Source organism: Microcaecilia unicolor, chromosome 8 (assembly GCF_901765095.1).
Source record: "Microcaecilia unicolor chromosome 8, aMicUni1.1, whole genome shotgun sequence".
In the NCBI taxonomy this organism is placed as follows: Eukaryota; Metazoa; Chordata; class Amphibia; order Gymnophiona; family Siphonopidae; genus Microcaecilia; species Microcaecilia unicolor.
This window is the reverse complement of record NC_044038.1, coordinates 55,190,187-55,215,148: the sequence shown is the minus strand read 5'-3', so window position 1 is coordinate 55,215,148 and position 24,962 is coordinate 55,190,187. Positions and strand designations below refer to the sequence as shown.

Below are 24,962 nucleotides of genomic sequence, written 5' to 3'. Positions count from 1 at the left end.
CGGGGAAACCCATATTTTCGAAACAAGATGGACGTCCATCTTTCGTTTCAAAAATACCGTCAGGGATGTCCAAATCCTTAAATTTCACCATCCCTAGATTTGGATGTGCCTAGACATGGACGTTTCTGACTTTCGGCTATTTTTGAAACCAAAGACAACCATGTAAAAAACGACCAAATGCAAGCCATTTGGTCGTGGGAGGAGCCTGCATTTATAGTGCACTGGTCCCCCTGACATGCCAGGACACCAACCGGGCACCCTAGGGGGCACTGCAGTGGACTTCCTAAATTGCTCCCAGGTACATAGCTCCCTTACCTTGTGTGCTGAGCCCCCCAACCCCCCCCCCCAAAAAAAAAACCCCCACTACCCACAGCTGTACACCACTACCATAGCCCTTACTGGTGAAGGGGGGCACCTAGATGTGAGTACAGTGGGTTTGTGGTGGATTTTGGAGGGCTCGCTGTTTTCTCCACAAGCGTAACAGGTAGGGGGGGGCTGGGTCCGCCTGTCTGAAGTGCACTACACCCACTAAAACTGCTCCAGGGACCTGCATGCGCTGTCATGGACCTGAGTATGACATCTGAGGCTGGCACGACATATTTTAAAAGATGTTTTTTAAGGGTGGGAGGGGGTTGGTGACCACTGGGGGAGTAAGGGGAGGTCATCCCCGATTCCCTCCAGTGGTCATCTGGCCATTTTGGGCACCTTTTTGTGCCTTAGCCTTAAGAAAAACAGGTCCAGGTGAAAATGTCCAAGTATTCGTCAGGGACGTCCTTGCTTTTTTTCGATTATGGGTCGAGGATGCCCAAGTCCCGCCTCCAACATGCCCCCTTGAACTTTGGCCGCCCTTGCGACGGAGTGCAGTTGGAGACGTCCTAAATCGGGTTTCGATTATACCAATTTGGACATCCCTGGGAGAAGGGACGTCCATATTTCGATTTATGTCGAAAATGGACATCCTTCTCTTTGAAAATGAGCCCAATAATCTCCCTCCCTTTTCTCATCCAGATTGGGAGGCCACTACACCCTCACCCCCTCCCCCACAATATTATCTTTTAAACATCCCTTTCCATGCTGATCAATCCATAGACTGGTGGGTTGTGTCCATCTACCAGCAGGTGGAGATAGAGAGCAAACTTTTGCCTCCCTATATGTGGTCATGTGCTGCCGGAAACTCCTCAGTATGTTCTCTATCTCAGCAGGTGGTGGTCACACACAGCAGCAGCTCTGGCTAGGCCTCCAAGCCTAATTTTTAGGTTTTGTTGAGTGCCTGGGGTTGAGGGCTCTTCTTGAGCAAGTGCAAACCTGGTGGCGCCAGGTCCCTCCTTTTCTCCCCCCTCCCGCTGGCTCCGTTTAAAAAAAAAAAAAAAAAATTTTGAACGTCCTTAAAGGCGTTTATTTCGACGTTTATTTAAACGTTTATTGCAGGAGGTCACGTGGTGCTATGCAGGAGGGAAGTCGCGTCTGAGCGGAGCTCCTGCGTTCTCCCCTTATTTTTGTTAATTATCTGACTTCCCCGGGACCCTAAAATCTTCGGGAGTACCTGGATTGGAGTGCTGGTCGGAGTGAAGAGAGTTGTTCAGGGGAATCGCACTGCAGTCGAGAGATGGCGGCAAAAATCCAAAAAAAGGACAAAAACAAAGTAGCGGAGCCCAAGATGGCGCCCGCTCCGCAATCGCCGAACACGAGCAGAAGTAACGGCGGCTGTGGAAGCGGCCCTAGATAAAAAGCTACAGGCGATTTTCGATAGAGCAGACTCGGCTCATGAACGCCTAGACGGATTTCACCTGGATTTAGATCACGTTCAGCAAAGGGTCAGTGACATTGAAGACCGCATGGTGAATACCGCCCAACCTACTGAAGCCTTACAAAAAAAAATAACAGACCTGGAAAATAAGATTGACGACTTGGAGAACAGGTCTAGACGCAATAACCTGCGATTGATTGGGCTCTCAGAACAGATTAAAGAATCGGAGTTGGGCAGCTTCCTGGAGTCCTGGATCCCAACGGTGTTGAAATTGAATAATCAGTCAGGACCTTTGCGAATTGAACGCGCACACAGATTGGGACCGCAAAGTCAAGGCCAGAATCGACCACGGGCGGTGATCATGAAGCTTCTTAATTATGGGCACAAACAAGCTACCTTACAAGCCCTGCGTACAGGAGCAGAGCTTAAACAGGATGGTCAACGTGTCTTGTGCTTCCAAGATTATTCGGCGAGGGTGGCAGCGGCAAGGAAAGAATTCGCGCCGATTTGTGCGGCACTTCATGAAAAAAAGATTAGATTTGCTCTAATTTACCCGGCGAAACTGAGGGTGCAACATGGAGGTACCGAGAAGTATTTTGCAGATGTACCAACAGCTAAAGATTTTATTCGAAACTTAACACCGGCGACAACAGATTGAAGGGTACTAAATGGACAGAACTCAAGTCAATGAGGTTTGACATACATTGTGTGTAAATGATTACAACAGATATGCAAGAAAAATGGCTACCATTTTTGGGGCTTTGGGTTAGAGCTGTTAATTGTATGAAAGTGTTCTTTTAAATGGGTACATACAGCAGGGTATTTCTACTATGTATTAATATGGAGGGAGGGCAAATGGATGTGGAAGGTCTCCTGGAAGGCCTTGTTTAGATCCTGCCTATGGGTCCCCGGAAGGGGGTTAAAAGATCATACAAGGGAGATCAAGCACCTTCACGTGACGAGTTCTCTGGGGAACTCAGGGATGAGAGATGGGGTCGGGATAGGGGAAGGGAAGGCAGGGGAGGATCGTTGGGGAAAGGGGGAGTTGGGGAGAAAGGGAGAGGGAGGAGGGGGGGAGGGGAGAGGACCTACCAGAGTGTTTTAGACCTAGAAATGAGAAGTCGGAATAGGAGCACATGGGAAGATGAGGAGAAAAATGGGGGGAGGCGGAGGCTGGGACGCCTTTCCCTTGATATAAGTGATATCGGTCTAATTGGAGTAATGTTAAATGACCATGGTTAAAGTGGTTTCTTGGAATGTTGGAGGAGTGACATCACCGGTAAAACGCAGTAAGATATTACAGACCTTAAATAGAAAACAGGCCCATATAGCTATGCTACAGGAAACGCACCTAACGGCCAGGGAACACAAAAAATTATGCAGGTGGTGGGTGGGAGACTATGTGGACAGCCCCTCCCCTAACAGGAAGGCAGGAGTTATTATTTTGTTCCGTAAAGGGCTCACCTTAGTAAAGAAAAAGGTTGTCGTGGACCCCAAGGGTAGATTTGTTATGGCAGAAGTTCAGGTGCATAATCAGAATGTATTACTGGTAAATGTATATGCACCGAATCAATATGATAAGCGATTTTATCGAGAGCTGATGAGACGGGTGCACTCTTTTGATCAAATGCCTATTATTATGTGTGGGGATTTCAATTCGGTGGTTGATCCTTTAAGTGATAGTGCAGGTACCTCGAGGGTGGGGCCCGTAGACTTTTCAAGAGGGATCCCACGACTCTGTTCCTTGTTGGACTTGGTGGACACATGGCGTTTGTTTCACCTGGGGGAGAGGGATTACACTCACCTTTCTAGGGCGCATGGCACACTATCGCGTATTGACTATATTTTGGTATCAGCTAGTAAAGTTAGCTCATTGCTTCAGGCGGAGATAGGAGCGACCCAGGTGTCGGATCATGCTATGGTGTGGGTGTCCCTGTCCCCTGGGGGGGATGGGGGTCGGAGATCTAGATGGCGCTTCCCCAGGGAACTTTACTATGACAGACAATTTCTCCCCTGCATACAGGCCCAATGGAAGGAATACACTGAGTTTAATGAAGCCACATATTTGAACGACCCAGTTCTGTTTTGGGAGGCGGCCAAGGCGGTAATGAGAGGCGCCATTATATCATATCATGTACATAAGAAAAGGTCCAGGGACGCAGAGATCCTTCATATGGAAAGAACAGTAAGACAGGCTAGGCAGAGGTTTGGGGTCATGCCTTCCAGCTTACACAAGACACAACTGTTAGAGGCTCAAGCTTCCCTGAACCAATTAATACATGCCAAGGCACAAAAATCAACTCAATTCTTTTGTTTCCAATTATACAAATATGCCAATAAACAGGGAAAGCTGTTAGGCCGCCTAGTGAAACAGGTGGGGGGCTCGCGTTTTATATCCCAAATAAAAGACGCAGGAGGAGGACTTCACCATACTTCTGCAGGGGTGAATGAAGTCTTTAGGCAATTTTACGAACAATTGTACTCAGCTCCAGAGGAACAGGGCTTACAGGCGGAAGGATATTTAGAAGGCCAGCAGCTGCCCAAAATTACTGATCAGCAGCAAAATAGTCTTAATGCAGACATTTCGGAGGATGAGGTAGGCTGGGGTATACGTGGCAGCCCATTGCATAAATCACCGGGAGGGGATGGACTTCCCGCTGAATTTTATAAACTTCTTAGCCAAGATATAGTGCCCTGTTTAACGGTAGTGTTTAACCGCTACGTACAGCAAGGAATTTTGCCTGAGTCCTTGCGGAAGGCACAAATAGTGGTGCTGTTAAAAACAGGTAGAGACCCCCTGCAAATTGGCTCGTACAGACCTATCTCCCTGCTGCCGTTTGAGACCAAATTATTTGCCAAGATCCTAGCAAATAGATTAGGTAGATTCTCCCCAGCATAATTGAAGAATCGCAGGTGGGATTTGTACGGGGAAGAACAGTGATACGAAATATGAGACAAATCTTGGGGGCTCTAGAGACATTGCACCGATATTCAACCCCAGCTTTAATAATAAGCTTTGATGCCGAAAAGGCTTTTGACCATGTCAACTGGGACTTTATGTTCGCCATTTTGAGGATATATGGGGTGATGGGGTTTTTTCATGCAGCAATAAAAGCCCTATACAAAAGTAATACTGCTGAAGTTCTAACTAATGATCAGGTGTCAGAGCCATTTGGGATATTTCGGGGAACCAGACAAGGCTGTCCTCTCTCACCCCTTCTTTTTGTAATGGTGTTAGACCCCCTGATTAGGGATATTAAGGGAATGGAAGAGGTCAGGGGGGTACAGATAGGAGAGGAATCCTTTAAGATGTCTGCGTTTGCAGACGACTTATTGGTGGTGATAGAAAACCCACAGGTGTCCTTGCCAGCTCTTATGGAAATATTTGCTGAGTTTGGAGACTTCTCTGGGTTTCGTCTTAACCTAGATAAAACAGAGGTAATGTCTCTATTTATGAAGGATCACCAGTGGGAGAGGTTACACTGCCCCTTTAGAAGAGTAGATGTGGCGTTCAAATATTTAGGTATATTACTCACTAAGGACCCTAGACAATTGGCTGAGGCAAACATAGCGCAACTGCTGACGAATACCAGGGAAACTCTGGGGAGATGGGACGGATTGCCGTTTCTTTGATGGGGCGGATTGCTCTGTTTAATATGGTGCTGTTTCCCAAGTGGCTTTATTGTATGCAGACGATCCCACTTTACCTCAAGCAATGGGATTTAAGAACGCGTCAAAGCATGCTTTCCAAATTCTTTTGGGCTAGGAAAAGACCCCAGATTAAGTTTGAATTCCTAAAAGGGAAAAGCGGGGAGGGGGGATTTGGAGTCCCGGACATTAAATTTTATAACATGGCTTGTTTATTGCGTCATTTGGGGGATTGGTACCAACAGACGGAGAGGTTCTCTCCCTTGACTATGGAAGTAGAACTATGTGGTCCCCTACATATTTTCTACATACTGCATGCACTGCGGAAAGATCTGCCTACACACACACGGTTTAGTGTCTTAAGAAGAGTGTGGAAGGATCTGGCGAAGATGTGGTCCTTCGACTGCAGATGTAGTAACTTACTCCCCTTGCAGGGCAATGAAGCATTTCGTCCGGGCATGGATAATCAAGTGGTGAGGTCCTGGGGCGAGGGGGGGATACTGTTTTTGCACCATGTGTTGGGACCAGGTGGCGAGATGAAGTCCATGGAAGGTCTTGGATTAAATTCATTAGACTGGAGTACTTGTTTCGCATATGAACAGGTACGACACTATGTGACATCTCTTACGCGTAGGGCATTAGGTGTTGATTTGACCGCCAAAATGGATGCCCTGCTGGAGATGCCGTCGGGAGACCCTGTCTCCATCTCCCTGTTATATAAGAGACTGACCATGACAAGACCACAAAGAGACCTGGGATTGGTGGCAACCAGATGGGAGGGAGACATACAAGCACCAGTTTCGTCTCAAGATCTTTTGCAAGGGCTGAGGGGAGTCTTGAAATGGACACGAAGTATAGAGCTTCGGGAGTGTTAGACCAGAGTTACCTACCGTGCTTACACCTCACAATCTCGACTGTATCACATGGGATATTTAGAATCAGCAGCATGCAAGAGATGTGGAATGTTGCAAAATGATTTTTTCCACGCCTTTTGGAAATGCGGGGCTATTAAAGCGTTCTGGGTCAGGATTACGAGGTTTATAGGTAGATTAGGGGGACACCAGGTCCGAATGTCACCTAAATGTATTTTGCTGGGTTGTCTTTCCCCGATAGAGGGAGGCACGATTCACCTGAGTGCACTCGCCCATAAGGCTTCCTTGGAGGGCATGAAATGTATCTTAGTGAACTGGACCTTGGATCAGGGTCCCTCTTATTGGCAATGGCGTAATCGTTTTCATGCTTTGCTTTTGATGGAACTCCAGGACTCCTTGTTTAACTTCAAAACTCAAAATAACTTTTACATGACCTGGAAGAGATACCTTCAGGTGATATCTCCTAAAGCTAGAAGTCATGTTCTTAACAAACTCACTGCTCTGACTAGTTCTTCTCAATAGCTTACACCAGCTAGAAGAAATTGATGCTCACATTCATAAAAATGGATGGTTTATCTGATAATAGGATATGAAGGGGTAACTGGTTAAAAGGTCTACGTATCTTGGTTTTGTGGGGAGGGCGGGGGGATGGAGGGGGGTTCGATAAGTATTAGTCCTCCTAGATGTTTGTTTAAGATTTTGACTTTAAAATGTTCACGAAAAGAAAGATTGGTTTACTAATCCATGTTTGTGGGTTGATGTCTGGGGATTGTTGTTGGGCTATGAACTGTGGATTATATATCCAGCGATCGGATACTGTAATGGGACAACAGTTATATCCATGGTTGTCGGGAATCTAGGGGGAGGGCTATAAGAAAGCAGGCTCTCTACCCTAGCCTTCGAAGTGAAGAACTATAAGAGTGGATTGAAAATGTGGACTCTGCTGACTCAACAGTTCCAGACACAACACTCATTTGCAAGAATCTTTATAAGTTAAAAATAGTGGGAGAGAGGAGGGTATAATACAAATTGCTTGATGATAAAGTACTAAGTTATATCCAGTTGGTACATATCACTTATATGTACAGGAGTGTGAAATGTTCAATCTGTTGTATCATCAATAAAAATTGTTGAACGTAAACGTTTATTGCAGCTACTCACTGGGACACCAGGTCGTTACAGCTCGGAGCGGAAAGCAGGTAATTTTTACCTTTTTATAGCGGGCAGGGGGTTCCCCGATTGATCTCCACGTGGCCTATGGCGTCGGAGGGCGAGGGCGCAAAGATTCGCTCCCCGGATCGCTTGGGCGCTTCTAGAGGGGATGCGGGGGTCTTAAAGTCTGATTCGCCCTTGTTGGGTGACAGTTTCGTGACCGATGAGTGTCCCGGTCCTTCCTCCGGTGTGGCGGTTTTTCCCGCCATAAACGGCCATCCCCCGCTGCTCGCCTCCGCCATCTTGGCCGGCCACGCGGCTCGGACGGCTTCTTCTTGGGCCGCCCTTGAGGTGGGAATCATTAATGCCATGAACGCCCTTAATTTGGGCGACGGCACAAAAGCGGCTAAAGTTAAGCGCCGTTCTTCCCGCGCGGCTCCTTCGCGGAGTGTCGCGCCAGACGCCATCTAGGATGCGCAGCATGTCTCTCCCCCGCTCTTGCGAGCGCCGGTTGAGGGTGCGTCTAGGGCTGTAGCCCAGGCTGCGGAAGTGCACAGTCTGGGGGGTTTCTCCCCCGAGTTTGTTTTGCTGCTGCATCAGGCCTTCCTTATGCAAAACGCTGCCCCTGCTCCCTCGTCTGGTAAAGAGGTTGAGGCCCCCGGAGGTAAACGCCCTCGGGTTGATTCCCAGGCCTTGGAGGACTTTGTCTCCTCTGATGTAGATGAGGGCAGCGTATCTGAGTTCTCCCAACGGTCCTTTGCGGATTCCTTGGAGGAGACGGATCCCCGCTCGGATGGAGCGGATGACCCCTCTGCAGCGCGGCTCTTTAGCTCAGAGGATTTGCCCAACCTGTTAGTGCAGGCCATGGGCATTTTGAAGATTTCCTCTCCGGAGGACGTCTCTCCCTCAGCCCCTGTTGGCTCTGCCATTATGCTGGGGACGAAGCGCCCGCCTAGAACCTTCCACGTGCATGATGCCATGCACACCTTAATTTCGGCTCAATGGGATGTCCCGGAAGCGAGCCTTAAAGTGGCTAGGGCTATGTCCCGCCTCTATCCTTTGCCTGAAAGTGAACGTGAGGCCTATCTGTGGCCTACCGTGGATTCTTTAATCACTGCGGTGACTAAGAAAACGGCGTTGCCGGTGGAAGGTGGCACGGCCCTAAAGGACGCCCAAGACAGAAGATTGGAGGCGGCCTTAAGGTCGTCCTTTGAGGCGGCTGCTTTAAGTTTGCAGGCCTCAGTTTGCGGCTCCTATGTGGCCAGGGCGTGCCTGACTATGGTGCAGCGGGCTTCCCCCTCGGATCATTCCTTGAGGGCTGATTGGCCGGCCCTGGAATCGGGCTTAGCCTATTTGGCAGACTTGCTGTATGATGTCTTGAGGGCCTCAGCTAAAGGCATGGCTCAGACAATCTCTGCGTGGCGGTGGCTTTGGCTGAAGCATTGGTCTGCTGACCACGCCTCTAAATCCCGCCTGGCTAGATTGCCTTTTAAAGGCAAGCTGCTCTTTGGGGTCGAGCTGGACAAAATCGTGACTGATCTCGGCACGTCTAAGGGCAAGAAGTTACCAGAGGTCAGGGCTCGGGCTAGTACTCGCCCCGGTACCTCCAGAGGACGGTTTCAGGAAGCCCGTCGGTACCGCCCGGGCAGGTCGGGCTCCTCTGCCCCCTCTTCCTTCAAGAGGAACTTCTCCCCCAAGCAGCATTCCTTTCGCAGAGACCGCCGTCCCAGAGGTGCTCCCTCCGGTCCTCCCCCAGGGTCTCGTACCCAATGACGGGGCCTTGGTCCACGCCCCAGTGCAGATTGGAGGACAGCTGTCCTCGTTTCTGGGAGAGTGGACCACAATAACTTCAGACGCTTGGGTGCTGGAAGTCATCAGAGACGGCTACAAGCTAGAGTTCTGCCGACCCTTAAGAGACGGGTTTGTACTCTCTCCCTGCAAGTCTCCGGTCAAAGCAGTGGCAGTGCAGCAGACAATGGACAATCTGATCCGCCTGGGTGCGGTCGTTCCGGTGCCAGAAAACCAGCTTGGCAAGGGGCGTTACTCCATTTACTTTGTGGTACCAAAGAAAGGAGGTTCTGTACGGCCTATCCTCGACCTCAAAGGGGTCAATCGGGCCTTGAAAGTTCGGCACTTTCGCATGGAGACTCTCCGCTCTGTTATAGCGGCAGTGAAGGCAGGGGAGTACCTGGCTTCCTTGGACATCAAGGAAGCGTACTTGCATATTCCCATCTGGCCTCCTCATCACCTTTTCTGCGTTTTGCAGTCCTGGGCCGACACTTCCAGTTCAGAGCCCTCCCGTTCGGGTTGGCTACTGCTCCGCGGACCTTCTCCAAAGTAATGGTGGTCATCGCGGCCTTCCTGAGGAAGGAAGGAGTACAAGTCCATCCTTATCTGGACGACTGGTTGATCCGAGCCCCCTCTTATGCAGAGTGTGGCAAAGCTGTGAACCGGGTGGTTGCTCTTTTGAGCTCCCTGGGGTGGATCATCAACTGGGAGAAAAGCCAGCTGCGCCCAACTCAGTCCCTGGAGTATCTGGGAGTTCGATTCGACACCCAAGTGGGCAGAGTGTTCCTGCCAGACAATCGGATTGTCAAGCTTCAGGCTCAGGTGGACCAGTTCCTAGTAGCCTCTCCTCTTCGGGCTTGGGACTATGTGCAGCTGTTGGGCTCTATGACGGCCACGATGGAAGTAGTGCCCTGGGCCAGGGCTCATATGAGACCACTACAACACTCTCTGCTGCAGCGCTGGACTCCAATGTTGGAGGATTATGCTGTGCGCCTTCCCTTGGACCCAGCAGTGCGCAAGGCGCTGAGCTGGTGGACGCAGACAGACAAGTTGTCTGCAGGAATGCCTCTGGTGACCCCGGAGTGGATTGTCGTCACGACGGACGCCTCTTTGTCGGGCTGGGGAGCCCACTGCTTGGGAAGGACAGCGCAGGGGCTCTGGTCTCCTGCAGAGGCAAAGTGGTCTATCAACCTCCTGGAACTCAGAGCCATTCGGTTGGCGCTTTTGGAGTTCATCCCGGTACTGGCGTTGAAGCCAGTACGGGTCCTGTCGGACAATGCCACGGCTGTGGCCTATGTCAACCGCCAGGAAGGTACCAAGAGCGCCCCTCTAGCCAAGGAGGCCATGAATCTATGCCAGTGGGCGGAAGCGAACCTGGAACAGCTGTCAGCGGCCCACATTGCCGGGAGTCATGAATGTCAAGGCGGACTTTCTCAGTCGCCATACCTTGGAGCCCGGAGAGTGGCAGCTATCTGCTCAGGCGTTCTTGGACATCACGAAGCGCTGGGGCCAGCCGAGCCTAGATCTGATGGCGTCATCGGCCAATTGCCAAGTGCCGCGCTTTTTCAGCAGAGGACGGGACCCTCGATCCCTGGGAGTAGATGCTCTTCTCCAACAGTGGCCGACACAAGAGCTTCTCTATGTGTTCCCGCCCTGGCCCATGTTGGGCAGGGTGCTAGACCGGGTGGCAAAGCATCCAGGCCGGATAATCCTGGTGGGTCCGGATTGGCCCAGACGTCCCTGGTATGCGGACTTGATCAGGCTCTCAGTCGACGATCCTCTGCGGCTGCCAGTGGAGCAGGGCCTGTTACATCAGGGTCCCGTGGTGATGGAGGATCCCTCCCCCTTTGCTTACAGCCTGGCTATTGAGCGGCAGCGTCTGAGAAAGAAGGGCTTCTCAGACAAGGTCATCGCCACTATGCTGAGAGCGAGGAAGCGCTCTACTTCTACGGCTTACGCCAGGGTTTGGCGTACCTTTGCAGCGTGGTGTGAAGCGGGCTCACTTTCTCCCTTCACTGCTCCAATTTCTTCAGTGTTGGCGTTCCTGCAAGAAGGTCTGGAGAAAGGCCTGTCGCTCAGTTCCCTTAAAGTCCAGGTAGCGGCTCTGGCTTGCTTCAGGGGCCGCCTGAAGGGTGCTTCCCTGGCTTCGCAGCCAGATGTGGTGCGCTTTCTCAAGGGAGTTAATCACCTGCGCCCTCCTCTGCACTCAGTGGTGCCTGCGTGGAATCTCAACCTGGTACTAAGAGCCTTGCAGAAGCCGCCTTTTGAACCCTTGTCGAGGGCATCTCTGAGAGACCTGACGTTGAAAGCAGTCTTTTTGGTGGCTATCACTTCAGCCAGAAGAGTTTCCGAGCTCCAGGCAGTCTCATGTCGAGAGCCTTTTCTGCAGTTCACTGAGGCAGGAGTGACTATTCGCACAGTGCCTTCCTTCCTGCCCAAGATTGTTTCTCGCTTCCATGTGAATCAGCAGCTCTGTCTCCCTTCCTTTCGTAGGGAGGACTACCCAGAGGAATTCTCTGCTCTCAAATATCTGGATGTGAGACGAGTTATCATCAGATACTTGGAAGTGACCAATGATTTCCGGAAATCGGATCATCTGTTTGTCCTGTTTGCAGGTCCTCGTAAGGGTCTGCAGGCTGCTAAGCCTACAGTGGCAAGATGGGTCAAGGAAGCCATTGCAGCGGCTTATGTGGCCGCGGGGAAGGTGCCGCCTATCCAGCTGAAGGCTCACTCCACTAGAGCTCGGGCGGCCTCGATGGCAGAGGCCGGGTCCGTCTCCTTGGCAGAGATATGCAAGGCGGCAACTTGGGCATCGGCCCATACATTCTCCAAGCATTACCGCTTGACTGTGGCTGCTCGGGCGGAGGCCCGGTTTGGAGCTTCAGTGTTGAGGTCAGGGATTTCAATGTCCCGCCCTGGGTGAGTACTGCTTCGGTACATCCCACCAGTCTATGGATTGATCAGCATGATGATATGGAAGGTAAAATTATGTATCATACCTGATAATTTTCTTTCCATTAATCATAGCTGATCAATCCATAGCCCCTCCCAGATATCTGTACTGTTTATATTCTGGTTGAATTTTAGGTTCAAGTTTAGTCTTCAGTTACTTCAGGAGGACTTCGTGTTCAAGTTTTTTCACTTGGATTCTTCAAGAGTTGAGACGAGTTTGTGTTACAGTGAGCTGCTGCATTCCTCTCCCCTCCGTTTTACGGGGCTGGATTGAGACTTAAATTCTGCCGGCACTCCCTCCCGCTTCGTGCGGCTGTAGGGCAGCTTTGTACCCCTCCCGCTTCGGCAGTGTTAGGGTCAGTCAGCTCCTCCCGCGGTTGCGGTTGCAGGATAAGCCAGATCCCCCCGCATCGGCGGGGTGGTGTCCCTCCCCCGCTCCGCGGGGATGAGCTGGACGGATTCCCCTCCTCCACTTGTGTGGGGATGAGCTGGGTTCATTCCCCTCCCCCGTTTCGGCGGTGGTGAGCTGGGCAGAGTGTCCCTTTGTGGGTGTAATTCTCTAAGTGCTGAGTCCTGCGGATGGAGCTTTGATATCGACATACTGAGGAGTTTCCGGCAGCACATGACCACATATAGGGAGGCAAAAGGATTGCTCTCTATCTCCACCTGCTGGTAGATGGACACAACCCACCAGTCTATGGATTGATCAGCTATGATTAATGGAAAGAAAATTATCAGGTATGATACATAATTTTACCTTCCCCTTTCAGACATGCAGTTTGTGAGGGGGGGCATTGCCCCCCCCACACCCTCCAAAGTTTTAGCCTAATTCATATTTAAATCAAGGATCTAAATGTCATAAGTAAGTACTAAAAATAAATAGATTCATACAAAGTGCGGTTCATGTAGGGGGAGCAGTGCCCCCCTCACACCCCCAAACTAGGTTTCAACCTAATTTAGCTCCTCAAAATGACACACTGATAACGATTTATAACAAATTACCACTCTACCTATGAAAAATTATTGTTGTTATACATCCTCTGTGTACATCCGTATGGTGCGTATTAAAACAAACAAACAAAAAAAAAGCACCACCAGAATTGTCCCAAGGGGGGAATTTTCTTGGGGGAATTGGTGGGTGGGAACTATCTGGTGGGAACTGTCCGGATGGGAACTCACCTGATACCAATACATTTGGCAGGTTAAAGTGACTTTCCTGATTTTTGAACTAGATGGTATCTGTTTAAGCTGCATTTGCTTCTGTAAGATGCTGAGCAGTAAATGTTTCTTAGTCACCTAGTCACACTATTCTTACTTTTTTGGGGGGTTGGTTGTTTTGTTTAACTTTTTTTCTCAGCTGCAGCCAGAGGTTGAACGCTATGAATGGGTTGTGATCAAACACCCAGAGCTGGCTCGGGTGGCTGGCACTGAAGCTGCCAGCAATGCCTCGTCCTTCCCCAGTGATAGCAAATCCAGCAGTGACCCGTCAGACCGTCTCTCTCCTTTCCTGGCTACCCGACACTTCAACCTGCCCTCCAAAACAGCTTCTATGTTCATGGCAGGCAGTATTGACTGTATAATCATTGGTGAGTCCTAGCCTTGCACTCCTTAGAACCACTCTCAAAATTAACACACAGATCACAGTGAGCCCCTGCCACACCTGCCCGATAGTAATGCTGGACTCCATGAAGTATTCATGCTCCATTTAAACACAATTCTCTAAACATACATAAAGACACATTGCTACACCGATGCAGAAGTTTATTACAACCTCCTTTTTCTTTTTAAGTATTTGTATTTTTTATTATGATAGCTTGAGTTGAATTCGTTTCCAGAAAGTAGACTGGGAGGACATAAGTTTACCAGGCAAAAGAAATAGAATAAAATAAATCATAGAAAAGAAAATAAGATGATACCTTTTTTATTGGACTAACTTTATACATTTTTTGATTAGCTTTCGAAGGTAGCCCTTCTTCGTCAGATCAGAAATAAGCAAATTTTGATAAGTAACAGCATATATAAGTGAAACATCAAAGTATTTCAGTGACAGTCTTAAAGGATGAGGGAGGGGTGGGCTAGATGAGAAACAGAGAGGGCTGAGAAGATGGGGGACAGGGAAATATGCATGGTGATCAGAGGGTGACAAAGCAGTGAAATTACATGGTTTATAATGGGCTAGAAAACCCAGATCTTTGTTAAGTCCTGTCTGGTGGGTGTCAAAATATTTAATCATTTTGACTTCAAAGGTCTTGAGTTCCTGTATTGTTAAAGTTTCCTTTAAGTATTCTCACTATAAAATCATTAGTACAGTGTTCTGGTTTTGTAAAGTGCTGTCCCACAGAGGTAACATCTTGATTGGCACTGGCATTTTTCATATGATGTCTATGTAACTTAAATCTCTTCTTCAGCATCTGGCTTGTTTCTCCAATATAGCACCCTTAGTCACATTTATTTTTACACTGGATGACTTATACTACATTGGAAGATGAGCATGTGAAGGATTCCTTTATGTTGAATATTTTTCCTTTGTGATTGACTGGGGGGTCTTGTGAAATGTTTTGTCATAGTTTGCAGCTGGATATATTGCAAGGATGTGTGCCATTCTCTTCTTTTTAGGTCTCTGTTGAGAGCTTACTTCTCACTAGCTTGTGTTTTAAATTGGGTGGCTGTCGGAAGGCCAGCACTGGTGGGGATGGGAATATCTCTCTTGGGCCCAGATGATCAAAAGCCCTGCGCTGTTCCAAACAGCGCCCTAAAAATAGCGCCGGGACAGCGCAGAGCTTTTTTGCATCGATGATCAAAGATAATGCATGCAAATCTAAGCAGCGCTATTATCTTTGATCATCATGTTTAAAGTGCGGGAGAATTGTGCCGAGCATGCGCTCGGCACAATCCTCCCGCACTTGTTTGACAGGTCTGGGCTGTCAAAAGCCCAAACCTGTCAAACAGCCTGCCCCAAGGCCCGAACAACGAGGCCCCCCCCCCCCCCACCAAACCCCCAGAAAACGTGGCCACCGCCAGCCAAACCCTCTCCCACCCAGCGACGGGGGGGGGGGGGCTGGAGGATCGGTGGGTCTCCAGCCCCCGAAACCCCCAGAAATCGTCGATCCATCAACGGGGGGGTGGGGGGGCTGGAGGTCCGGTGGGTCTCCAGCCCCCGAAACCCCCAGAAATCGTTGCTCCATCGACGTGGTCCGTGGTGTCGTGACACCCCCCTGGACCCGGCCCCGGCCCGGCCCCCTCCCGGCCCCCCCTACCTTGTGTTGGAGGAGGGACGCAGCCTGCCTGCCTCCCTCCTCTTCCAGTCAGTCAACGCCCAAAATGGCGGCGCCCAGCACCGCCCACTGCATCCTGGGATTCCTCCAGCCCCCCACCCCCCTGTTGATGGATCGACGATTTCTGGGGGTTTCGGGGGCTGGAGACCCACCGGACCTCCAGCCCCCCGTTCGTGTTTGCCTTTGGGGGGGAAGGGGGGCCTGCCAGCATGCAACTGCATGCTGGACAGGGCTCACCATTCCTCCCCAATGATCCGCAAAATCTAACGCCAGCTCGGATCTGGCGTTGATTTTGCTGCAGCCAGCGACCCAATCTTTGGCACGCTGGTCGCTGATCATTAGGGATGAATGCGTTAAGCGCCAATTAGCATGCATTTGCAAGCTAATTGCGCTAGAAGCCCTGTTTAGCATGCATTTGCATGCTACTTGCGCTGAGAGCCCTCGAGTGCGCTGTTTCAGGCGCTCGAGGGCTCTGATCATGGGTCGGCTGCAAACTCTGGCGCTAGTATGGCGTTAACAGCCTCTAGCGCCAGAGTTTGCTTTTGATCATGAGGGCCTCAGTAATTCATCCTCCTGGAGTAGTGGCTGCAGATCTCTTATGATTTTCCTCAGTTTTTCCAGCTCTGGGTTGTATGTCACTATAAGGGAGGGGGGTTCTGTCTGTGGCTTTCTTTTCCTTGTAGCAGATTTTCCCTGGTTATTTTGAGGGAGGAGGCGATATTCTTGGAGATTTTGGGGTTGTATCCTTTCTGTTCAAAGGATGCAGTCAGGATTTTGAGGTGCCTATCTCTGTCCCCTGGGTCAGAGCAGATACGGTGGTATCTTGTGGCTTGGCTGTGGATAATGGATTTTTTTGTATGTGAAGGGTGGAGGCTGGAGTTATGGAGGTAGCTGCATTTGTCAGTGGGTTTCCTATATATGGATGTTTGTATGTAGCCATTGCTGATTGAAACTGTGGTGTCCAAAAAATTGACTTTTTCTGGGGAGTAGTCAATTTTGAATCTGATTGTAGGATGGTATGTATTGAAAGAACTGTAAAATTGTTTGAGTTTCTTCCCCCTCAGTCCAAATCATAAAAATGTCATCAATATACCGGTAGTATTTTAGGGGTGTGGCCTGATATGTATTCAGAAATGTCTCTTCCACTTCAGCCATAAAGAGGTTAGCATATTGGGGTGCTGCCCTTTTGCCCATCGCAGTGCCCATGATTTGTAGGTAGATATCATTGTTGAAGCGGAAATAGTTGTGAGTTAGAATAAATTTGATTAATTTTGTAATAGTTTCTGGTGAGTATTGATGGTCCAGTGTGGATGTTTTTAGGAGCTTCTCACATGCAGCTGTGCCATCCGCATGGGGAATGTTGCTGTATAGTGATTCTACATCCATCGTGACCAGAAGGGCGGTGGTAACTGCTTGATATTTTTCAGTTTTTTCAGAACATCTGTGGTGTCTTGAATAAAGCTGTTTGTCTTGTGCACAAGAGGTTTCAGAATCCCCTTTATAAGTCCAGATATTTCTTCCGTGAGTATGCCAATACCCGATGTGATTGGTCTGCCAGGGTTTCCAGGTTTGTGGCTTTTGGGTAGCATGATTTCCAGATCATTTATAAACATGTTAAATAGCACCGGTCCCTGCGGCACTCCACTAGTCACCCTCCTCCATAGAGAAAAATGGCCATTTTAACCCTACCCTCTGTTGTCTGTCCAAGAACCAATTCCTAATCCACACCAGAACGTTGCTCCTATCCCATGACTCTTTAATTTTCTCAGGAGTCCTCTCATAAGGGACTTTGTCAAAAGCTTTCTGAAAATCTAGATACACTACATCATTTGTCTCACCTGTTGACACCGGTAATTAGGAAGCGAACCCGGTGCTGGGCAGACTTCTATGGTCTATGCCCTGATCGTGACTGAATAGATGTGGATGGACTGGAGTGTAAATTTTAAGGGGTTTCAACATTAGCTTCAGAACTTAGTACAAGAGCAGTGCTGGGCAGACTTCTACGGTCTGTGCCCTGAGAATGGCAAGAACAAATCACTCGGGTATAAAGTATCACCATGTAAAATGAGTTATCTTGTTGGGCAGTCTGGATGGACCGTACATGTCTTTATCTACAGTCATTTACTATGTTACCTTTATCCACATGTTTATTCACGCCTTCAAAGAAATTAAGCAAATTGGTGAGGCAAGTCCTCCCTTGGCTGAATCCATGTTGACTCTGTCTCATTAAACCATGTTTATGTGTTCTGTAACTTTATTTTTATAATATTTTCCACTATTTTGCCCAACACTGATGTCTGGCTTACCAGTCTGTAATTTCCCGCATCCCCCCTAGAACCCTTTTTAAAAATCAGCCTTACGTTGGCCATCCTCCAATCTTTAGGTACTACAGACATTTTTAACGACAGGTTACAGATCAATAACAGCAGATCCGCAATTTCATGTTTGAGTTCTTTCGGTACCTTAGGGTGCATGCCATTCAGTCCAGGTGATTTACTACTCTTTAATTTGTCAATTTGGCTCGGAACATCTTCCAGGTTCACTGAGATGTCTCTCAATTCCTTTGCATCGTCACCCTTGAAAACTATTTCTAGTACAGGTAGATCTGTTACATCTTCTTTTGTAAATACCGAAGCAAAAATTTCACTCAGTCTTTCTGCTATAACCTTGCCCTCCCTGAATTCCCCTTTTGCTCCTTCATGATCTAATGGCCTCGCAGATTCCCTCACAGGCTTTCTGCTTCTGATGTTCCTGAAAACGTTGTTACTGTGAGTTTTTATGTCTGTGACTAGTTTCTCTTCATATTCTTTTTTTTTTTTTAGCCTTCTTTATCAATGCTTTGCACTTAACTTGCTTATGTTACTTCTTATTTTCTTCATACGGGTCCTTTTTTCATTCTTTGAAGGATGTCCTTTTGGCTCTAAAATACTCTTTCACGTCATCTGTTAACCATGCTGGCTGTTTGCTCTTCTTTTCACCTTTTGTAAATAAGTGGAATTCATCTGGTCTGGGCTTCCAAGATAGGCATGGACATTATTAAAAATACTGATTTAAAGTCCTAACCTTTACAATGACCTTTTGGAAGGCATAACTTTACTTTATTGGATTTATATCCCACACACATCTGAGTCAAGGACTCAGTTCTGTGTGGGTTACATTAAATTAATTAGATATATACAAATACAGGTTGGTTGGTTGGTTGGTTCACTTAAGCAGATATACATGTTCAGATTAGGGGTGTGAGAGGCGGGATAAAAGAGATAAATGGAGTTAAATGTCTAGGGTGGGATGTGCGGTAACATAATCTTGTTGTATCTTGTCGTGATGTCTGTCTCTTGATTCTAGGTCACATCGATCAGGAATTTCTTGTACAAAAATGTTTTTAATTTTTTGCAAAAGCTTTCATAGGTGATGCTGTGTCATGTGTCCTTAGGCAATGCATTCCATCATCTGGAGTGAATGGGAAGTTTGCAGTGTGGGCCGTTTTGTAGACTTTAGTAGACTACCCTTTTACAGCTGGGAAGGTGTACGATGAGGTAATCTCTCAGCTTCCCCTTGAGGATTGGTTGCAGTAGTTCTGCTAGTGACATGTAGCTTGTTGTGATGCCATATACAAACTGGTAGATGAAAATGCAAATTTTGGAAATTACTCTTGCTCTTATTGGTAGCTAGTGTAGATATCTCAGCAGTGGTGTTGCATGATCGTATTTGGATGCGCCGCAGATGAGACGTACAGAGTTTATTTTGTTCTGTTTTTAGGGAGGTTTTTTTTTACTTTGTATTCTTTGCAACCCGCATAGAACACATTGCAGTAGTCTAACTAGCACAGAACAAAGCTTTGGACTATAATGTGGAAAGTGAATTTTGAAAAATATACTCTGTTGTCATAGTTTCCATAGGGAGCTGAATACTTTTGATGTTAAGGCTGATTCTTGCTGTTCTAGTGTTAGATGTTGGTCGATCAGTATTCCTAGCACTTTGACATTAGTCTCTAGGGTGTATTCCGTTTGGTCGACGTGAAAATTGTTGCTTAGTATTGGTTTGGGAGGGTAGGCTATTGCCATGAACTTTGTTTTTTCTCTGAGTTTGTTTGAAAGTTGTGGCCCAGGTTTCCATCAGGTCAAGTGCCCGTTTAATTTCTCTTAGTGCAGCCATGATGTCATCAGCAAAGGGGAGGCATATGGTTACATCATCTGCATAGATTGTTTTAAAGCCGTTTGCTTCTAGTTTGTAGCTGTTCTGTACCTGGTGCTTACGAGTGGAGAGTGTGTTTCTGACGTCAAAGTGGCGGACCATTTGGCATCTAGTGATCATCGTATGGTTCAATATTAAAACAGAAGAGAGGGTTCATTCAAGATTGAAAGTCCTGGATTTCAAAGGAACTAACTTTGCCGAGATGTGGGAATTTCTCAAGGAACAGTTAGCGGGATGGGAACAGCTGAAGGATGTAGAACAGCAATGGACAAGACTGAAAGGAGCTATATTAAAGGCAACTAACCTTTATGTTAGAAAATTACATAAAAGTAAGAGGAAAAGAAGGCCTCTCTGGTACTCGAATGTAGTAGCTGAAAAGATAAGGGAAAAGAGGCTAGCCTTTGCACGTTATAAGACGACACAGAAAGATGAAGACAAGAGAGAATACCTTAGTAAGCGAAGAGAAGCTGGAAAAGCTATTAGGAAAGCGAAGCGGCAAATAGAGGAAAAGATAGCTAGTACGGTAAAATTGGGGGACGAGCTTTTTCAGATATGTAAGTGACAAGAGGAAGTGCCATAATAGCATTGTGAGGCTCAAAGCTGAGGGAGAGAAATATGTGGAAGATGATAAGGATAAAGCTGAACTGCTTAACAATTATTTCAGCTTTGTGTTCACGAATGAAAGACCAGGGGTAGGGCTGCAGAAAACAAAGGCTAAAGGGGATGGATGTATGGTAGACCAAGACCCGTTTACAGAAGACTGTGTTCATGAGGAGCTCGCCAAACTAAAAGTAGACAGAGCGATGGGGCCTGATGGGATACACCCGAGGGTGCTTAAGGAACTTGGAGAAGTTCTGTCGGCTCCGCTGACAGACCTCTTCAATGCTTCCTTAGAAACTGGAGTGGTCCCGGTGGACTGGAGAAGGGCGGATGTGGTTCCTTTGCACAAGAGTGGAAGTAAGGAGGAGGTTGGGAATTACAGACCTGCCAGTCTGACCTCAGTGGTGAGTAAGCTAATGGAAACACTTCTAAAGAGGAGGATTGTGATCTTTCTTGAACTACATGGAATGTGGGACCCGAGGCAGCATGGCTTCACTTGTGGCAGGTCGTGTCAGACAAATCTGACTGTCTTCTTCCACTGGGTGACCAAACAGTTGGATGTGGGAGGGGCGCTTGATGTAGTATACTTGGATTTCAGCAAAGCCTTTGGCACGGTTCCGCACAGGCGACTGATAAATAAATTGAGTGTCCTCGGTGTGGGACCTAGAGTAACGGATTGGGTTAAAAATTAGTTGAATGATAGGAGACATAGGATAGTGGTAAATGGAGCTTGCTCTGAAGAAAAGGATGTCAGTGGAGTACCGCAGGGATCGGTGCTAGGGCCAGCTCTTTTTAACATCTTTGTGAGCGATATTGCGGAGGGGCTGTCTGCTAAGGTTTGTCTCTTTGCGGATGATACTAAACTCTGCAACAGGGTGGACACCCTGGAGGGTGTGAATGACATGAGGAAGGACCTAGCGAAGCTAAAGGAATGGACCGATATTTGGTAACTAAGGTTTAATCCCAAAAAATACAGGGTCATGCACTTGGGTCGCAAAACTCAGAGGGAACGGTACAGTATAGGGGGTGAAGTACTTCAGTGTGCGAAGGAAGAGTGGGACTTGGGGGTGATTGTGTCTGATGACCTTAAAGCTTTCAAACATGTAGAAAAAGCGACGGCCAAAGCCAGAAGGATGCTTGGGTGCATAAAGAGAGGCATGACCAGCAGGAAAAAGGAGGTGATTGTGCCGTTGTATAAGTCTCTGGTGAGGCCCCATTTGGAGTACTGCGTGCAGTACTGGAGACCACACCTACGAAAAGATATAAGCAGGATGGAGTCGGTCTAGAGGGCGGCTACGAAATTAGTAAACGGTCTTGAATGCAAAAATTATATGGACAGGCTTATGAACCTCAACATGTATATGCTGGGAGAGAGGAGACATGATAGAAACGTTTAAATATCTCAAGGGCATTTATGTACAGGAAGAGAGCCTTTTTCAAATGAAGGAGAGCTCTGGAATGAGGGGGCATATGACAAAGTTAAGAGGGAATAGGCTTAGGAGTAACCTAAGGAAGTATTATTTCACAGAAAGGGTGGTGGAGGCATGGAATGGCCACCCGGTGGAGGTGGTGGAGTCTAGGACTGTTCCAGAATTTTAAAAGGCATGGGATAAGCATGTAGGATCGCTTAGGAACGGGTAGAATTGGGGGTTACAGAGGATGGGCAGACTGGATGGGTCATTTGGCCTTTATCTGCCGTCATGTTTCTATGACTGACCCATCTGATCTCTTTTCTCAGTTCTGACACCAAAGGTGTTAAAATGATTTCTGCGCTGTGGCTTGGGCGGAAGCCCGATTGAGAGCTGTGCAGTATGGAAAAGTGTGTCATATATTCCATGAGTTGATTTGTGGCTATGCCTTCCATTTGGTTAGCAGGGGGTGGAAGCAACAGGTCTGTAGTTAGAAACTACATCTTGCGTGATCGTGCTATTTTTAGGGTTGGGGGTTAGGGTGATTTCTCCTTTGGGAACTGGCCCTGGTGAAACATGGATGTGATGTATTTCATAAGGCAGTGTATTAATGCATCCTGGGCATTCTTTGGTAGCAAATTCAGGCAAGTATCTAGCAGGCATTGTGATTTGGCATATCTGTTCACAAGATTTTTAACCATGTCTGTGGAGAGAGTTGTAAAAGTTGTCCATGTTCTGTCTGCCAGCAGGGGGTCCTCAGTGCTGCTTCTCATGTCTAGGTACTGTCCTATGTCGATCATGAGGGTGTGTAGGCCTCTTTTTATGGTGGAGATTTTCTGTTTGAAGTAGTTGGCCAGCTCATGGGCCAAGGGATGTCCACTGTCAGATCCTGTGAGTCCAGCAGGCCATCAACTTCGCTACTTCCTGGTTGAACCAATGATGCATTGTTCTTCTGTGGTGGTGTTTCTGCTTATCCAGTGATATTTTGTCCAGTATTGTACAGCTCTCGTCATCCCATAGATTCAGGAAGGTAGTTGTGTCGTGCTGGTCTAACACACGGCTTTGATGTATGTTGAGCCAGAATTGGTCTGCGTTGATTTTTCCTCGTGATTTCTCTGAGTTAGGTTGGGCATTGTAGAATCTTCACTCCAGGATAAATGTTAGCTTATAATGGTCTGACCATGGGGTTGGTGACCATATGACATCTCTGATTTTCATCTCGTGATGGTTCTCAAGTCTGTAGGCTAGTATGTCTAACTGGTGCCCATTGTTGTGGCTGATGTGTGTAGTTGGGTGTTGGAAGTTCCACATTTCCAGGAAGTTCATTAGATACTGGGTGTCCCTATCACTCTGATAGTCCAAGTGTAGGTTAGTGTCGCCCAGTAGAACCACATTGGCGATGCCCCCCTCCTCTTTTAGTGGCCCAGGTTTGGTGTGATATTTTTTATCCTGGTGGGATACAATCACCACCGGGTCGAGGGATCTTAGCCATGTTTCAGTTATGAAGAGTAGCCCCAGTTGTTCCTCCTCTAGCCAGTCCTTGATAGTTTCTGATTTGTTTACTATAGACCTCACATTGATATAACCAGCAGATATTGGCAATGTAGAATCGGTATGCTGTTTCACACCATCTGTTCGAACTAGCTGATATTTGATCCGATTGCCATCATTGTTCAAGGTGCCTTTTCGATTGGTGGTGATTGTTTTGTGTCAGGTGTTTTCAAGGGGACCTATTGCGGTTGTCTTGGGCAGGCTCTAGGTGTTGGCAGAATTGGTATGTTTTGACCTCTGCTGAAGGGAATGTGTCTGATGATAAATTAGCCAGGTTATAATCAGATAGTAGACCAGCCATTGTGTGTAACCCATTTCCTTGATCTGATGAGTGGAAGGGTATAGAGTTGGGCATCTGTTTGCTTTTGTGGTCGATTATGTTTTGGTTGGTGTTTATCGAGTGTGGAAATTTGTTAAAAGCACTTCTCTGTGTGGGGCTATCTTGGGGGGGTAAAGTGTATTAGCAGTATTGTTTTAAGTTGGGTTTTTGTCGCTGTTCTTTATGTTGGGTGTCCGTATATGTCGCTCGTCAGTACCAGATCCTTCGTCAGCTGAGTCTGCTGCTGGTCCAGTTTAGGTTTGTGTCTGCGCTGATCCCTGCCAATTTATTATGGTTTGAGAGAGATCCGCGAGTCGGGCAATGTATCCGATCTATGTGCTGACTTTGAAGTGAGTCTTTCCGGCCTGTGTGGGTCAGGGCGGCCCACAGGCAGGATAGATGTTCCTGCTTTTAGTTACTTTGCAGTGTGCCTCCCGGTAGAAGATAGTACATAAGTAATGCCACACTGGGAAAAGACCAAGGGTCCATCGACCCCAGCATCCTGTCCACGACAGCAGCCAATCCAGGCCAAGGGCACCTGGCTAGCTTCCCAAACGTACAAACATTCTATACATGTTATTCCTGGAACTGTGGATTTTTCCCAAGTTCATTTAGTAGCAGTTTACGGACTTGTCCTTTAGGAAACCGTCTAACCCCTTTTTAAACTCTGCCAAGCTAACCGCCTTCACCACGTTCTCCGGTAACGAATTCCAGAGTTTAATTACGCGTTGGGTGAAGAAACATTTTCTCCGATTTGTTTCAAATTTACTACACTGTAGTTTCATCGCTTGCCCCCTAGTCCTAGTATTTTTGGAAAGCGTGAACAGACGCTTCACATCCACCTGTTCCACTCCACTCATTATTTTATATACCTCTATCATGTCTCCCCTCAGCCGTCTCTTCTCCAAGCTGAAAAGCCCTAGCCTCCTTAGTCTTTCTTCATAGGGAAGTCGTCCCATCCCCGCTATCATTTTAGTCACCCTTCGCTGCACCTTTTCCAATTCCACTATATCTTTCTTGAGATGCGGCGACCAGAATTGAACACAATACTCAAGGTGCAGTCGCACCATGGAGCGATATAACGGCATTATAACATCCTCACACCTGTTTTCCATACCTTTCCTAATAATCCCCAACATTGTATTCGCTTTCCGAGCCACAGCAGCACACTGAGCAGAAGGTTTCAGTGTATCATCGACGACGACACCCAGATCCCTTTCTTGGTCCGTAACTCCTAACGTGGAACCTTGCATGACATAGCTATAATTCGGGTTGTATTTTCCCACATGCATCACCTTGCACTTGCTCACATTAAACGTCATCAGCCATCTAGCCGCCCAGTCTCCCAGCCTCGTAAGGTCCTTCTGTAATTTTTCACAATCCTGTCGCGAGTTAACGACTTTGAATAACTTTGTGTCATCAGCAAATTTAATTACCTCGCTAGTTACTCCCATC

At 47.7% G+C, this 24,962-nt stretch overlaps 1 protein-coding gene across 2 annotated transcripts in view; it reads left to right on the top strand.

Annotated features, from left to right (window-relative positions):
* The window catches only part of TBC1D24 (TBC1 domain family member 24), a 78,420-nt gene that overhangs the window by 44,108 nt on the left and 9,350 nt on the right, over positions 1–24,962 (top strand). For both annotated transcript variants that reach the window (XM_030211837.1, XM_030211836.1), the window contains one exon: positions 13,517–13,745. In XM_030211837.1, coding sequence (XP_030067697.1) covers positions 13,517–13,745 — 229 coding nt within the window. The remainder of the gene's footprint in view (positions 1–13,516; positions 13,746–24,962) is intronic.